Source organism: Lethenteron reissneri, chromosome 12 (assembly GCF_015708825.2).
Source record: "Lethenteron reissneri isolate LAM-NWPU_2019-01 chromosome 12, ASM1570882v1, whole genome shotgun sequence".
In the NCBI taxonomy this organism is placed as follows: domain Eukaryota; kingdom Metazoa; phylum Chordata; class Hyperoartia; order Petromyzontiformes; family Petromyzontidae; genus Lethenteron; species Lethenteron reissneri.
Genome location: NC_083790.1, coordinates 748,156 through 765,407, shown reverse-complemented (window position 1 = coordinate 765,407; position 17,252 = coordinate 748,156). Strand labels below are relative to the sequence as shown.

General features: G+C 62.4%; 1 protein-coding gene across 5 annotated transcripts in view; it reads right to left on the bottom strand.

Moving 5' to 3' along the window:
• Nucleotides 1-358: 358 nt before the first annotated feature.
• The window catches only part of AK1 (adenylate kinase 1), a 32,899-nt gene continuing 16,005 nt past the window's right edge, over nucleotides 359-17,252 (bottom strand). Inside the window, exons 1-9 of one of the 5 annotated variants that reach the window (XM_061550331.1) lie at nucleotides 16,381-16,724; nucleotides 15,855-15,925; nucleotides 10,376-10,430; nucleotides 3,813-4,193; nucleotides 3,326-3,361; nucleotides 3,022-3,185; nucleotides 2,584-2,700; nucleotides 1,390-1,581; nucleotides 359-1,004 (exon numbers count right to left, since the gene is read on the bottom strand). In XM_061550331.1, coding sequence (XP_061406315.1) covers nucleotides 936-1,004; nucleotides 1,390-1,581; nucleotides 2,584-2,700; nucleotides 3,022-3,185; nucleotides 3,326-3,361; nucleotides 3,813-4,193; nucleotides 10,376-10,382 — 966 coding nt within the window. In that variant the 5' untranslated portion in view covers nucleotides 10,383-10,430; nucleotides 15,855-15,925; nucleotides 16,381-16,724 and the 3' untranslated portion in view covers nucleotides 359-935. Of the gene's footprint in view, nucleotides 1,005-1,389; nucleotides 1,582-2,583; nucleotides 2,701-3,021; nucleotides 3,186-3,325; nucleotides 3,362-3,812; nucleotides 4,194-10,375; nucleotides 10,431-14,066; nucleotides 14,162-15,854; nucleotides 15,926-16,380; nucleotides 16,725-17,252 lie in introns of those variants that run through there. The other 4 variants (XM_061550329.1, XM_061550333.1, XM_061550330.1 and 1 more) reach the window with 4 other exon arrangements.

Genomic DNA, 17,252 nt, shown 5'->3' with positions numbered 1-17,252 from the left:
CAGACCACACTGGGACCAGGGGATTGAATAGGAGACCTTCACGAGCCGACACTGGGACCAGGGGATTGAATAAGAAACCTTCACGAGACCACACTGGGACCAGGGGATTGAATATGAGACTTTCACGAGACCACAGTGGGACCAGGGGATTGAATAGGAGACCTTCACTGGACCACACTGGGACCAGGGGATTGAATAGGAGACATTCACCAGACCACACTGGGACCAGGGGATTGAATAGGAGACCTTCACTAGACCACACTGGGACCAGGGGATTGAATAGGAGACATTCACCAGACCACACTGGGACCAGGGGATTGAATAGGAGACCTTCACCAGACCACACCGAGGACCAATGTTTGTGTATAGAACAATAAATATCCTTTATTACAGAAACTCCGAAACGCAGTGGAGGCGGTAGAGTTAAGACTGTCGGCAAAATTGGCTGAGGTCGCGTCTGGAGGCCGCTCGGAATCTGTTTGGGGAGGACACGGGGAAGGAAGCGACGCCAGATGATTCCGACGGGCGTGTTGGCACCGCGACGCTGGCGCGCGCTCGGAGCAACAGCAGACGCTGAGACCATAAGATGGACGGTTTTTAATCGATGCTGATCTTGTACGGACGATGACGGTGATGATGACGATGATGGTGGTGGTGGAGATGACGATTATGATGGAAGCCATACGTGATCGTGTTGATGATGGTGGTTGCGGTGGTGAAGATGATGATGGTGATTAAGACAATGCTGATGCCAATAGGGTTGATGGTGATTCGATGAAGGTGACGGGGCGATGACGATGATGACAAACGATGAGATAGTGCTCATGCTGACGATGATGCCTCTCGGCAAGACGGTGGCAATAGGGATCATTCTCGTTGGGTGGAGCAGGTGATGACGATGATCTGGGTCGTCTTCCGAGTTCGTCGAGACGCCGCTACTTCAGGGAGTCCAGCGCCTTGCACACCTGGGCAAACACCTCGTCCGGCGAGCCCTCGGCGTTGATCTGCCCAGGGGCAGGGGGCGAGGGGACAAGGGTGGCAGGGGGGGGGGCAGCAGGAAAACGAGGGGCAGCGGCAGTGACGTCATGATTACGATTCAATTTATCTGAATGAACGCGCGGATTGCTTGGGTACTTAACCGTGTGGTTAGCACACGTGGTTGTCATTTTGAAGCTGAGCTCATCTCGAGGAGGCCCAGCACCCACCGATACCACCAAACGCACGCACAGGGGAAACTCGGCACACCCATCTGTACCCCCCACGTGTCCCTGGCCATCGCTGCAGCCATGGCGATAGCGGCGTGGAGGAGGGGCACTGAGATCACCACCCAGCCTCTACCCCCGCCATCCGCCAGCCCCCCCACGGCACTGGCGCCCCCCCCCCCCCCACCTTGCGCACGATGCCGCGCTTCTCGTAGAGGGCGATCACGGGCTCCGTGGCCGAGTAGTAGGTGCCCAGGCGCTTGCGGATCGTCTCCTCGTTGTCGTCGACGCGGCCGCTCGTCTCGCCGCGCTTCAGCAGGCGCTTCACCATCGTCTCGCTGCCCGCATCCACGTACAGCAGCAGCGCCGGCTGCGCGATCTGCGCGGGGGGGACGGGGGGCGCGTTACGGCGGGCGGGTGTGTGTAGAGCACCGTGTGTGCGTGCGTGCGCGTTACCACTCGGGTCGACTCGGCTTCCAATGAGTACCTGGTACGGCGCAGTAAACATCGACACTGGGGAGACAAAGGCGGCCAGGCGTAGTGCTGGCGACTCCATCCCTTTTGTGCGCTGTGCCGTCCGTCAGGTGCTACTCGCTAACAGCACTTGCCATAAAAGTATGTTATAGCTGTACAGGGGGGTGTTTTGCTTTGCGTGTCCACGTCATTCATAGATCTGCAAGCTCCTCACCCTGTGATCATGGGTCTTAAATTATTGCTGCCGTGTCTGTCTGCTGGCTGAGTCACCCTTGAAAAAGAGTTGAATAGCTCGATGGGTAAGTTACTCGGATAATAAACTTCTGAACTTCCGAGGCAGGGCCAGCTTGGATTTTTCAAGCAGACATGGATGTTACTTTACAGAGCTCCACGTTTCATGAGCATAGAGAAGGGAGGGCATAGCTGTGGCCGAGAACACCCAGGGCATTGCATCAGTGAGCTCCTCCGGCAGGTGAGGCTGCATTCGCTGGCTCATGTTGCCTGTATGCCCAACCACCGGTTGCCCAAGCAGTTTCTGTTTGGCCGGTTAGAGAGGGCTAAATGGGCGTGACACGGGCTAGAGAAGATTTGGGTTGATGCGGTACAGCAGGAAGTGGAGCTTAGTCGACTTGCCGATGACCGGTACCAGAGGTGTCAAGGTGGGCCTCTGTGGAGGAGGCTCGTGAAGGATGCTACTGGGCGGTTGGAGGCAGTTGCCCTCCCAACAACAGCGGAGTTCGGAGGAGCGACGCTCACAACAACGAGCAGAGCACCGGGTCAGCTAAAATACAGTAAGTTGGCACAGTGGGGAGCACAGGTGATGCATCTGCCAGTCGGTCAGCCCATAACACCTAGCGAGCCCTTCACGTGATGACCTTAAAGAGCACCTAGCCTGGCACGGGCGTACCTTCTTCTCAAACTCTTCACCCTGCTTGACCTCGCGCGGGTACCCGTCGATCAGGAAACCCTTGGATTTGTCGGCGTTAGCGATCATAGCGTCGCGCAGCATGTCCAGCACCGTGTCCTAGGTACGACAGTTGAGACGCACAGCACATGTGGGTGGGAGGAGGAATTGCGGTTAAGGCGTGAGAATTGAGTTCATGTAACGTGGTGCGGGTGTGATGGTTAAAGTTCCCGAGTTGAGGTGAGATGATTTGAGTTAATGTGGTTTAAGCCAGATGGTTAGGAATTAACCGGTTCAGGTGAGGAAATTGACATTTGAACATTCAGGAGAGACTGGGTCAGGTGGTTCACATGCGAGGCCGGGATTAGATGGTGCAGGTGACACGGTTCAGGTAGTGAAGCGAGACCCCGAGGGGAGAGATGGTTCAGGCGCAGTCGATACCAGCGGCACGAGCTCCCCGCGCTGCATGATGTCGCTCAGGTGCTTCCCGCGCTCCGACCCCGACATGACCTCCGCGCGCAGCAGGTCGCCCGTGGACAGGTGCGTGTAGCCGTACTTAGCCACGATCTTCTCGCACTGCGTGCCCTTCCCCGAGCCCGGGCCACCTGACGGGTTGTGGGGTCATGGGGGGGAGGTCACCGGTTACCACTTAAAAGGTCACCTCGAACCTCCCCGTCGTCCGAACCCCGCTGGTGTGTTGCCCGTGAGGGTGTGCGAGTTGAACAAAGAGAAGCTGGGAACTCACCGACCACGAACACGATCTTGGTGTTTTTGAGTTTCTCTGCACGCGCAGACGGAGGCAGGCACACGGACGCATGGACGGATGGAGAGAGAGGCGCACGCAGATATACACGGACAGCAGACAGGCACACACACAGACAGACGGACACGTACACATGGACACATGGACACATGAACACAGATACAGACGCACATACAGATACGTAGACGTGAACACGCGCAAGCGTGTGTCACTACATGCAGTGCCAAACTCGAGAAGATGCCACCGACGCCTCCGCGCCATCGCTCCCTGCCGCCTGCCACATTCTGCACCCGCTTGAACTCCCGCGGAGGGGCGGTGCATCGCCCACCTCATGGGCGATGCACCGCCCCTCCTCTCCCTTCGTCTCACGGCGCCGAAGTCACAAACGGCCCGCCTAGAATCCTCCTGCAGTCCATCTGGAGTCCACCCATCCAGGATCAACCGCTCCTCCTCGTGACCTCCTCCTCACCTGCCGCGTCCTCGTTCCCGACCAGCGGGAAGACGTGCACCGCCTCGATGGGGGACTCTTCCTGCCCGTCCCCGTCCCCCAGGGGCATCTCGGGTGAAGGCGGGTCGTCAAACGACAGATCTTCGCCGTCGTCGTCGACGTCGTCGTCGCCATCGTCCGGCTGGAGACTGGGAGGGCCCGAGGCTCGGTCGGCCGCGACCGCGTCTTCCCGTGCCGCGGGGTCCCCCCCACGCCTCGCTCTGGCAGCGGCGGAGGCCTCCTCCTTCTCGTGCGCCAGCTCGACGAGGTCCTGGTAGACGCCGGGACTTGCGGGATCATCTTCGTCGGGACCGTCGCGAGTGGACCCCCTGGTGGTGGCCGCCGCGGCCTGCTCGGTCGGGACTTGGGGGTAGAAAGCGAGCGGGGAGGTGGGCCCCCCCTCGCTGCGCGCTCGCTAACTCGCTCGCTCGCTCCGGTCACGGCAAATGGAAAGGAGCGGAGCAACGAACCGAGGAGAAGGAGGCCGCGGAGGATGAAGCAACAAAAAATTGGAAGGCGGCAGGAACACAAACTTGAAAATAAAGTGGATCCGGTCACAGAGAAGAAGCCATGGAACGACGACGAGGAGGAGGAGGAGGTGGTGGAGGATCAGGATCAGGACGAGGAGGATCAGGAGGATCAGGAAGGTCCACGTGGAGCCGAGCAGAGGGTGGAGGTGACTCTGCTGAGATGGAGAGAAACCCCCACGACCCACGCGGCACGGGGAGGCAGGCACCCATCCAGCATTGGATTGACAAAGCGCCGAGAGGGAGACGGCAGAAGTCGTCCGTGAGCGAGCGAGTCTCCTTCCCGGAGGAGGAAGTGGAGGAGATGCAGTGCGGCGCGAGGAGTCGAGCACAGGTGACGTCCTGTCTCAGTGGATTGTGGGTAATCAGGGATGGATACGTTCGTTAGCTAAGTATGTATTCAGTATTTAGTGTTTTTTGTTAACCACAATTTTTGTACTGCACTGGACATCCCCATCGGTGTTCATGGAGTTCGTTTGCCTTTAACCCGGCCAGCTCAGCGGTCGAGCGACTGCCTCGCAATCAATCACAAGGTTGTGAGTCGTGGGCTACGGATATATTTGCCCCCTGGCATAGAAATGTGGAACTTCCCCCACCTGGCTCCCACTCCCCATTCCCTTGGCCCTCTCTGCGGCTCTTCACACCACTCAGCCCGACCTCCGCGAGCACCTCATCTCCTGGCTCCTCTCCTACCTCTCAACCCGCTCCGTCTCGCCCTCGTCGCCACATCCCTCGGGGCTCCACCCCCGGGTGCCCGTTCTGCCCGACGAGGTCACCTCCAGGTGTAATATCGAACATCGTCTCCACGACGATCACACCCAGCTCCTGTATCGCCACTGACCTCCCTCCCTCCTTCCCCCCCTCCGCCATGGACCCCACTCACGCCCGGCCTTGACGCGGTCTCACGGTGGATCGGCTCCAACCTCTCGTCCATCAAACCCACGGGCGCGCACCCCCGGCACGCGGGCAGAGAGCATGGGCACCTTGGGGTGGCCATTGACCCCGAGCTCCTCCATCCGCAGCTGCCGCTTGCTCACTACAGCTGAGCCCCACACCTCCCCACGCCCCTCACCCACGCCTCACCTCCCTCACCTCCCCACGCCCCTCACCTCCCCACGCCCCTCACCCACGCCTCACCTCCCTCACCTCCCCACGCCCCTCACCCACGCCTCACCTCCCTCACCTCCCCACGCCCCTCACCTCCCCACGCCCCTCACCCACGCCTCACCTCCCTCACCTCCCCACGCCCCTCACCCACGCCTCACCTCCCTCACCTCCCCACGCCCCTCACCTCCCCACGCCCCTCACCCACGCCTCACCTCCTCACCTCCCACGCCCCTCACCCACGCCTCACCTCCCTCACCTCCCCACGCCCCTCACCTCCCCACGCCCCTCACCCACGCCTCACCTCCCTCACCTCCCCACGCCCCTCACCTCCCCACGCCCCTCACTCCACGCCCTCACCTCCCTCACCTCCACACGCCCCTCACCCACGCCTCACCTCCCTCACCTCCCCACGCCCCTCACCTCCCTCACCCCCTCACCCACGCTCACCTCCCTCACCTCCCCACGCCCCTCACCCACGCCTCACCTCCCTCACCTCCCCACGCCCCTCACCCATCGCCTCACCGCCCTCACCTCACGCCTCACTCCCTCACCTCCCCACGCCCCTCACCCACGCCTCACCTCCCTCACCTCCCCACGCCCCTCACCTCCCACGCCCCTCACCCACGCCTCACCTCCCTCACCTCCCCACGCCCCTCACCTCCCCACGCCCCTCACCCACGCCTCACCTCCCTCACCTCCCCACGCCCCTCACCTCCCCACGCCCCTCACCCACGCCTCACCTCCCTCACCTCCCCACGCCCCTCACCTCCCCACGCCCCTCACCCACGCCTCACCTCCTCACCTCCCCACGCCCCTCACCTCCCCACGCCCCTCACCCACGCCTCACCTCCCTCACCTCCCCACGCCCCTCACCCACGCCCTCACCTCCCTCACCTCCCCACGCCCCTCACCCTCCCCACGCCGCCCCTCACCCACGCCTCACCTCCCTCACCTCCCCACGCCCCTCACCTCCCACGCCTCATCCCACCTCACCTCACCTCCCTCACCTCCCCACCCCCTCACCCACGCCTCCCTCACCTCCCCACGTCCCTCACCTCCCCACGCCCCTCCCCACGCCTCACCTCCTCACCTCCACCACGCCCCTCACCTCCCCACGCCCCTCACCCACGCCTCACCTCCCTCACCTCCCCACGCCCCTCACCTCCCCACGCCCCTCACCCACGCCTCACCTCCCTCACCTCCCCACGCCCCTCACCCACGCCTCACCTCCCTCACCTCCCCACGCCCCTCACCTCCCCACGCCCCTCACCCACGCCTCACCTCCCTCACCTCCCCACGCCCCTCACCCACGCCTCACCTCCCTCACCTCCCCACGTCCCTCACCTCCCCACGCCCCTCACCCACTGCCTCACCTCCCTCACCTCCCCACGCCCCTCACCGCCCCACGCCCCTCACGCTCCCAACGCCCCTCACCTCCCCCCACGCCCCTCACATCCTCCCACGGCCCCTCACCTCCCCCACGCCCCTCACCTCCCCAACGCTAACCCTCACCTCCCCCAACGCCCCTCACACTCCCCACGCCCCTCACCTCCCCACGCCCTCACCTCCCGCACCTGCCCCACGGCCCCTCACCGCCCCACGCCCCTCACCCACTCCTCACGCAGCCCTCACCTCCCCACGGCCCCTCACCGCGCCCCAACGCCCCTCACCATCCCCACGCCCCTCATCACCTCCCCACGCCCCTCACCGTCCCACGCCCTCACCTCCCCACGGCCCCTCACCTCCCCACGTCACCTCACCTCCCCAACGCCCCTCACCTCCCACGCCCCCACCTCCCCACGCCCCTCACCTCCCCACGCCCCTCACCTCCCCACGCCCCTCACCTCCGCAAGCCCCTCACCTCCCCACGACCCCCTCACCTCCCCACGCCCCTCACCTCCCCACGCCCCTCACCCTCCCAACGCCCCTCACCTACCCCCGACCCCTCACCTCCCAACGCCCCTCACCTCTCCCCGCCCCATCACCTCCCCACGCCCCTCACCTCCCCACGCCCCTCACCTCCCCACGCCCCTCACCTCCCCACGCCCCTCACCTCCCCACGCCCCTCACCTCCCCACGCCCCTCACCTCCCCACGCCCCTCACCCACGCCCCTCACCTCCCCACGCCCCTCACCTCCCCACGCCCCTCACCCACGCCCCTCACCTCCCCACGCCCCTCCCCTCCCCACGCCCCTCACCTCCCCACGCCCCTCACCCACGCCCCTCACCTCCCCACGCCCCTCACCTCCCCACCCCCTCACCCACCCCCCTCCCTCACCTCCCCACGCCCCTCACCTCCCCACGCCCCTCACCTCCCCACGCCCCTCACCCACGCCCCTCACCTCCCCACGCCCCTCACCTCCCCACGCCCCTCACCTCCCCACGCCCCTCACCTCCCCTCGCCCCCCCTCACCCCGCCCCTCACCTCCCCACGCCCCTCACCTCCCCACGCCCCTCACCCCCTCCCCACGCCCCTCACCCCGCCCCCTCACCTCCCCACCCCCCATCCCACGCCCCTCACCTCCCCACGCCCCTCACCTCCCCACGCCCTCACCTCCCCACGCCCCTCACCTCCCCACGCCCCTCACCTCCCCACGCCCCTCACCTCCCCACGCCCTCACCTCCCCACGCCCTCACCCCACTCCCCTCACCTCCCACGCCCCTCACCTCCCCACGCCCCTCACCTCCACACCCCTCACCTCCCCACGCCCCTCACCTCCCCACGCCCCTCACCTCCCCACGCCCCTCACCTCCCACGCCCCTCACCTCCCCACGCCCCTCACCTCCCCACGCCCCTCACCTCCCCACGCCCCTCACCTCCCCACGCCCCTCACCTCCCCACGCCCCTCACCTCCCCACGCCCCTCACCCCCACGCCCCTCACCTCCCCACGCCCCTCACCTCCCCACGCCCTCACCTCCCCACGCCCCTCACCCTCCCCACGCCCTCACCTCCCCAACGCCCCTCACCTCCCCACGCCCCTCACCTCCCCACGCCCCTCACCTCCCCACGCCCCTCTCCTCCCCACGCCCCTCGCCTCCCCACGCCCCCCGCCTCCCCACGCCCCTCACCTCCCCACGCCCCTCACCTCCCCACGCCCCTCACCTCCCCACGCCCCTCACCTCCCACGCCCCTCACCTCCCCACGCCCCTCACATCCCCACGCCCCTCACCTCCCCACGCCCCTCACCTCCCCACGCCCTCACCTCCACGCCCTCACCTCCCCACGCCCCTCACCTCCCCACGCCCCTCACCTCCCCACGCCCCTCACCTCCCACCTCCCCCACCTCCCCACGCCCCTCACCTCCCCACGCCCCTCACCTCCCCACGGCCCCTCACCTCCCCCACGCCCCTCACACTCCCCACGCCCCTCACCTCCCCCGCCCCTCACCCTCCCCACCCCCCCTCACCTCCCCACGCCCCTCACCTCCCCACGCCCCTCACCTCCCCACGCCCCCTCACCGTCCCACGCACCCCCCTCACCTCCCCACGCCCCTTCACCCTCACCCACGCCCCTCACCTCCCCACGCCCCTCACCTCCCCACGCCCCTCACCTCCCCACGCCCCTCACCTCCCCACGCCCCTCACCTCCCCACGCCCTCACCTCCCCACGCCCCTTCACCTCCCCACGCCCCTCACCTCCCCCACGCCCCTCACCTCCCCACGCCCCTCACCATCCCCACGCCCCTCACCTCCCCACGCCCCACCCTCACCTCACCCACGCCCCTCACCTCCCCACGCCCCTCACCTCCCCACGCCCCTCACCTCCCCACGCCCCTCACCTCCCCACGCCCCTCACCTCCCCACGCCCCTCACCTCCCCACGCCCTCACCTCCCACGCCCCTCACCTCCCCACTCCCCTCACCTCCCCCACGCCCCTCACCTCCCAAGCCCCTCAACCATCCCCACGCCCCTCACCTCCCCACGCCCCTCACCTCCCCACGCCCCTCACCTCCCCACGCCCCTCACCTCCCCACGCCCCTCACCTCCCCACGCCCCTCACCTCCCCACGCCCCTCACCTCCCCACGCCCCTCACCTCCCCACGGCCCCTCACCTCCCCACGCCCTCACCTCCCCACGCCCCTCACCTCCCCACGCCCCTCACCTCCCCACTGCCCCTCACTCCCCAGCACCCTCACCCACGCCCCTCACCCTCCCCACGCCCCTCACCTCCCCACGCCCCTCACCTCCCCCGCCTCACTCACCACGCCCTCACATCCCACGCCCTCACCTCCCATGCCCCTCACCTCCCCACGCCCCTCACCCACGGCCTCACCTCCCTCACCTCCCCCAGGCCCTCACCTCCCAGGCCCCTCACCTCCCCAGGCCCCTCACCTCCCCAGGCCCCTCACCTCCCCAGGCCCCTCACCTCCCCACGCCCCTCACCTCCCCACGCCCCTCACCCACGCCTCACCTCCCTCACCTCCCCAGGCCCCTCACCTCCCCAGGCCCCTCACCTCCCCAGGCCCCTCACCTCCCCAGGCCCCTCACCTCCCCACGCCCCTCACCTCCCCACGCCCCTCACCTCCCCACGTTCCTCACCTCCCCACGCCCCTCACCTCCCCAGGCCCCTCACCTCCCCAGGCCCCTCACCTCCCCAGGCCCCTCACCTCCCCAGGCCCCTCACCTCCCCACGCCCCTCACCTCCCCACGCCCCTCACCTCCCCAGGCCCCTCACCTCCCCAGGCCCCTCACCTCCCCACGCCCCTCACCTCCCCACGTTCCTCACCTCCAAACTCCAGACGATTCCACTGCCACGCGTCTCTGCCGTACCCATCAATGAGACCACGATGCGTGAGTGGGTGAGGTGAGTGGTGAGTGGGTGAGGTGAGTGGTGAGAGGGTGCGGTGAGTGGTGAGTGGAAGAGCAGACGTTTAACCCCGCGACTGTCGTCCGTCCCCTCAAGGCCTCACCTGCCATGGCTCCTTCTCTGTCGTCCCTCTCTGCTGCTGCTGTGATGTCTGATCGCTGTGGGCACACAATGACAAAGATCACCCATAAGCTTCCACAGACTGTTGGGGCAAGTACTGTGAACGAGCAGCACCTATGAAAGCCGGCATGGCACGCGAGGGAGTGGGTGGCCAGCACCACGCCCGGCCGCCTTTGTCTCCCTAGTTTATGTGGGCACACACGTGTACACACACACGTGCACACACACACGCAGACACATACGCACACACGTGCACACGCAGACACATACGCACACACGTAAACACACGTACACACGCACGTGCACACGCACACACGTGCACACGCACGTGCACACGCACAGGCGCGCACACGTGCACACACACGCACATAGACATGATCCCCCATATAGACAAGATCCCCCATATAGCCTTGACAGACTGTTGGGGCAAGTGCTGCTATCGAGCACCTATCAAGGCCGGCTCAGTACACGAGGGTGTGGGTGTCCAGTACCACGCCCGGCCACCTTTGTCTCAGTGTTGTTGTTTACATGCACCGCACCAGCTACTCGCTTAGGGCTGAGTCTACTTAGGGAGTCAGGTAATCACCACCGATGTTATCCGTGCCCGGGAATCGAACTCTCTCTCTCTCTGCGGTGGCGGAAGCGCGGTGTTTGGCGCGCTGCGCTACAAATCCGTCCACGCTCACCCACCTAGACCAGCCAACCCACACCCACCTACACCAGCCAACCCACACCGACCGGAATGGGGAAGTATGGACAAATAGCCGCCGTGATCCAGACGGGCGTGGGAAGGCCCTCATCCAGCAGTGGATTTACACCAGGGCTGTGCGTGTGGATATATAGCCAGCGCCTCTACGAATGAATTACTGAATGAATGCAGGTCATTACTTATGAATGAGAAACCGTCTCAGTGACCAGTCAAGGGCCGACAGCCAGAGGCCACGCCTGAGCGGTCGCGTGCAACCCGAATCGCTCACGCGTGGGACGTCTCCGCAACCGGTTGTTGTGAGCAACTTGCAGCAGCAACTCTGTGAATACGTGGGGGTGGGGTCGTTGTTTTGATATCCACTCTGACGTTGTGTGGGTTTTCTCCAGACGCTCGTGTTTACTGCCCTCCAACCCTCAAACCTCCCTCTCCGCAAACACGCATTGCTCCCCAGTCTCCGGAGCACGGGGCTGTGACATACCACCCCCCAGCCTCCATCGCCATGGCAACGGATCACATTAATGCAACCATGGCAACGGAGCGAGATGAGAGCGGGCGGATGCTTGCGTGGTCCATCTCTCCCTCCTCCCCCCCGTCCACCTCACCCCAGCCAACACCCCATGTCCCCTCGTCACTGGGGAGGCACCCCCTGGGGGAGTGAGTGAAGCGCTGTGGCCACTCTTCGTACTTAGAATATTGCGCTTCACTTGCAGCCGGAAGTGAGTGTCAGTGCTGCATGCTGCAACTGTTCAGGCTTCCGAGCGGCATTTTCGCATCCGTAAAAAATCATCGTGATCAGCAAGACATGTTCAATCCACTGCTGGATGAAGGCCTCCCCAAGCCGCCTCCCACCTATCACGAATCTGCGATGTAATAATAATAATAACAACTGATTTTCATCACTCCATCGCTACGCTGGACGTATTCTCAGACGCATCCCATTATATAAAATACTGATATTAATAATGTTGTTTATTTAGGAAATTCCTCCCTGAGTCTCAATACATTCTTCAGAGGTTCCTGCTACATTTGGATGTTTGGCCAATCCCATTCATGGAATGTTTGCTTGTGGGAGGAGTGTCCGGAGAAAACCCACCACGCATACGAGGGGATAACAACGCCCAACGCTCCTCACACAGTCGGGTTTACAATCCCACTTGCTACACTCCCAGAAGCTGTACAACTACCTAGCAGGCCAGCTGGTTTGGGAGTCTCACAAACCTCTATGTGATCCATCAACCCTCGCCTCCTGCCGAGTGCTGGATCCACAGGCGTGCACCATCACTATCACCACCACGCCCGCCCCTGCGGCATGCAGGGAAACTCGATGCCATCCGCAAAAACGCAGCCACGTGCTCCTCCCTCTGCTGCAACAGCTTCTGCTGCTGCCCATAGCATCCAACCGCCTCTCTCCCTGTGTCTCCCTGTCTCCCTGTGTCTCTATGTCTCCCTGTGTCTCTCTGTCTCCATGTGTCTCTATCTCCATGTTTCCCATGTGTCTCCCTGTGTCTCTTTATCTCCCTGTGTATCCCTGTGTCTCCTTGTGTCTCCCTGTGTCTCCCTGTCTCCCTGTGCCTCTATCTCCATGTTTCCCCGTGTCTCCTCGTGTCTCTGTCTCCGTGTGTCTCTCTGTATCTCTAGCTCCCTGTGTCTCCCTGTCTGTCTGTGTCTAGCTCCCTGTGTCTCCCTGTCTCTCTCTGTGTCTATCTCCCTGTGTCTCCCTGTCTCTCTGTGTCTATCTCCCTGTGTCTCCCTGTCTCCCTGTGTCTCCCTGTCTCTCTCTGTGTCTATCTCCCTGTGTCTCCCTGTCTCTCTGTGTCTATCTCCCTGTGTCTCCCTGTGTCTCCCTTCTCTCTCTGTGTCTATCTCCCTGTGTCTCCCAGTCTCTCTCTGTGTCTATCTCCCTGTGTCTCCCTGTCTCTCTGTGTCTATCTCCCTGTGTCTCTCTCTCTCTCTCTGTCTAATCTCCCTGTCTCCCCCTCCCCCCCACACCGCTCCCCCGCCCCCTGCTCAAATACCCCCCCAACCCCCCCCTCCCCTCCCGCGGGGGGTCACGTTACGAGCCCCTCCCATGACCCCGCCCAAGACCCCGACTATAAATAATACAGCCGCCCACTGGACGTTCCCATGCCAGGGCCGCCCTCTCTCGTCCTGTTTCCCGGTCCGTCTCCCTACCCCTCGACGCGTCTCTCTCGTCTCATTGTTGACCCGCATTCGTCTCGCCCGCTTGTCGCTGTGTCCCTGTGCCTCCTTGTCTCTCGGTCTCCCCATCTGTCCGCGTGTCTAGGTCTCGTCCGCACGTCTCTTGCCCCTCTTTATCCATTGCTGTGTTTTGGTTGTCCCTGGCTCTCTACCCCCCATGTCTCCCTGTCTCTCTGTCTCCCTCTCTGGTTGTCTCCGTGTGTCTCCTTGTCCCTCGTCCTTGGACCGCGCCGCCCCTCCCGCGCTCACTGCCGCAGCGTCGCTGGCCTACCTCGTCTCCCTCCCTCCCTTCCACAGCAGCCGCAGCAGCCGCAGCAGCATCGGCATCACCATCAGCATCGGCATCACCATCAGCATCGGCATCACCATCAGCATCGGCATCATTACCATTGCTGTGTTTATAAACCCGAGGCGAGCCACCTTAACAGGCATTCGCACACTCGCTGCGTGCATGCGGGCCGACAGCCTCTGCTGCACCTCCCTGCTGCACCTCCCTGCTGCACTCTCTCAATCCCCACGCAACATCCCATGCATCATCTCCCTCGAGATGACCGCCCTGCATGTTTCCGACGTTACACATCTCCCCCTCGCTCCCTCCCCGCACCTCCCTGCACCAGCCTGCACTGCCTACACAGTACACACACCCTTGATTATCGACACGACTCCCTGCACCCTCCCTGCAGCCCCTTGCACCTCCCTGCACCCCCCTGCACCCTCCCGGCACCCCGTGGCCCGTGCAGGACGCCGCCGTGTCGCAGGGTGGTACCTGCTGCTGCTGCTGCCGGGTGCTACGGAGCGAGGAGCGGGGAACCGAGATGCTCCCTGGCGCCGCCCTTTATGCTCTGTGTGTGTCTCTCTCCTCCCTCTCACCCCCCCCCCCCCCCTCTCTCTATTCCTCCCACTCTCCACCCACTCTCCCACTCTCTATATACGTCCAACTCGATCTCCCCCCTCTCTCCCGCTCTCTCTCCTGGCTCTCTCGTTCGATCTCAATCCCCTCTCTCAGTCATCTCTCGTCCCTTCGTCTCCTATTTCTATCCGCGCGTGCGCTCTCTCTCTCTTATCTACAATGCAGCCTCGTCTCTCCTCTCCACACCGCACCATTCCCTTCGCTCTCTCTTTCCTCTCTCGACATCTCTCTACTCCTCTCCCCCTCTATCCTCTCTCTCTCTCCGGCCTCTCGCCTCTATTTTTAAACCCGCCGGCTCTGCAAATGCGTTCCACGCGAACACCGAAGGGTGTATAAGAGCCGCGTGGTCTCTCCATGGGGGTCCTTGTGGTCCCCCTTAGCAACTCCGCGAGGCTGTTGAGAGTCGGCTGCCCACTTAGGCCGAGGGTCGCCAACCAAAATGACAAGAGGAAGTGCAAAACCCCCCTCAACATTTCAAGAGCAGTCGCAATGCGCGGTGAATGCGAGACGGTGGTCGTCAATAACTAAAGTCACGAAGCTCCCTCCCCAGCCGCAGGCTGCTGACCCTTGGTTCAAGCCATCATCACAATCGTCGTTGCATCATCACCAAACCATCCTTCCCCTGGGGTCGATGCAACGGTTATTGCGTCCTGGCCAGGGTAACGTGGAATTTCCGCTCGTTCCTCACCACGACCAACACTCTCTCGGGCAGGGTGATGCTTTCATTTGACCCGCGCCTAACCAACGTCTCCGTCTGGCCACTGACTGACCAGTGCATCGCTAAGACAAGACAGTGACCAGTGTCCCTGTCTGACCAGGCGATTACACATTTGGAGGTCATCTGCCCCCCGCTCCAAGGCGGTAAAGGGGTGCGGGGTGTCCTGGAACCCGACACCAAGGCCCGCTACACCGCCTTGGACCCCTTCCCAGACCCCACCTCCTGTCTCTGACCCCCTCCACTCACCCCCTGCACGCACCCCCTGCACTCACCCCCTGCACGCCTCTATAAGGCGCAGGGCCGAATATATCGAAGCCAAGAGCCAAATCTGTCCGGGCGACTCCAGCGTCACGGGCGGCCCAAATTAACGCGCAGCAGTGGACACGCGCACGCACACACACACACGTGTGTGTGCGTGTGCACGCAGACGTGTGTGTGTGGGGGGGGGAGTGGTGGTGCAGTGGTTGGTGCACTGCGCTACGCACCCGGCGTTCGCTTCAAAGCTAACGACCAATATTAATAGTGGCGAATATTTGAACCGGTCCTGGGCCTCCCCTAGGTCGACTTAGCCTCAAATGAGTACCTGGTGCGGTATAAAAAAAAAACATCAGCATTGGGGGGCTAACTCCGAACCCCCCCCCCCCTCGTGTGCCGGCTGGCCTTCATGGTGCTGCTCGCTAACAGCACCATGGCACCCGTGGGTCTGTGCCGTGACCTCCTGTCGGCATACAGAGAGCCTTCCACGATTCACGTAACGGCCTCAACGTGCACCTAGCCTGGCACGAGCACCGTGGCGACGTCGCCGCCACTTAATGGCGAACAGCGGCTATGGCTGTATTGCACTGCAGTGTATATACGGAATGTTCGTCTGTATACAGTCTATGCAGTCTATATATAGACTGTCTCTGACGCTTGGCCACCCTCACCTCTGAGTCTGGGTTCTGGGTCTCCGCGTCTCCCGCCTCCCCAATCAAACTCAGGTCCAGATCCACGAAACCTGAAGGGAAATGGGCCACGAGAGGGGAAGGGGGGCGGGGTGGGGGGCATGGGCAGGGTGAAGGGAATCACTCCGGACGGAGCTGTTCGGGACTTAGCCCCGGAAAATAATTCGTCGGGAATTGATCACAGGTCAGAGCACACACAACATTGAACGCGTCGTAATTGCAATCTCTTAATTAATAATTATTTTGTAATGATTTGACGAACTGAACCATGAAGCCACGAAATGTTTTACGTTCAACGGCAAACATTCAGGCGCCAGATGGCGTCTCTGACTGGTCATCGTCTCTCGCATGTGTACTCATACATGTTTTTTTGCCACATATCCTATTCATAACGACTATTTTTACGTATTTGTGAACTGACTTTACATGATAAACAACTAATAACTACATATGGCACCATTGACAAGATAACACATTTTCATATATCAGCAATATACAGTACACTTACTTTTCACACCGACGGTTGTACAGAATATATGTGGAATGGGTTACTCTGTTTTGGTTCTGTACCATGCTGCAATCCACTCAAAATGGATTCGATTCATGCATCGATTGTCACACACCACGCTGTTTAGTCGGTTTAACTGCAAGCGAGAATTTGTCAGTTTAACCGCTCTGGCCAATCGCGAGCGAGTTTTTATCGCCGGTTTAACCGCTCTGGCCAATCGCGAGTGAGTATTTATCGCCGGTTTAACCGCTCCGGCCAATCGCGAGTGAGTATTTATCGCCGGTTTATCTGCTCCAGCCAATCGCGAGCGAGTATTTATCGCCGGTTTAACCGCTCCGGCCAATTGCGAGCGAGTATTTATCGCCGGTTTAACCGCTCCGGCCAATCACGAGCGAGTATTTATCGCCGGTTTAACCGCTCCGGCCAATCGCGAGCGAGTATTTATCGCCGGTTTAACCGCTCCGGCCAATCACGAGCGAGTATTTATCGCCGGTTTAACCGCTCCGGCCAATCGCGAGCGAGTATTTATCGCCGGTTTAACCGCTCCGGCCAATCGCGAGAGAGTATTTATCGCCGGTTTAACCGCTCCAGCCAACCGCGAGCGAGTATTCCATGAGGGAGGCGAGACGGGTCAGAGAGCGGTGGTGCCGTGGTTGGCGCGCTGCGTCACGAACCACCCCGGCGACCCGAGTTCGATTTACACTCACGGCCAACACCAGTGGCAGCGAGTTGGTGATATCGGAACAGTTCCTGTGCGTCACCTCCCGCCATCCCCACCTTCCAACAACCCGCAATGACCAGCGTGGATTAACAATGACGCCTTACAGTCCAGCGCATTCCGTTATCATTTAAATTATTGAGACAGGTGAGAC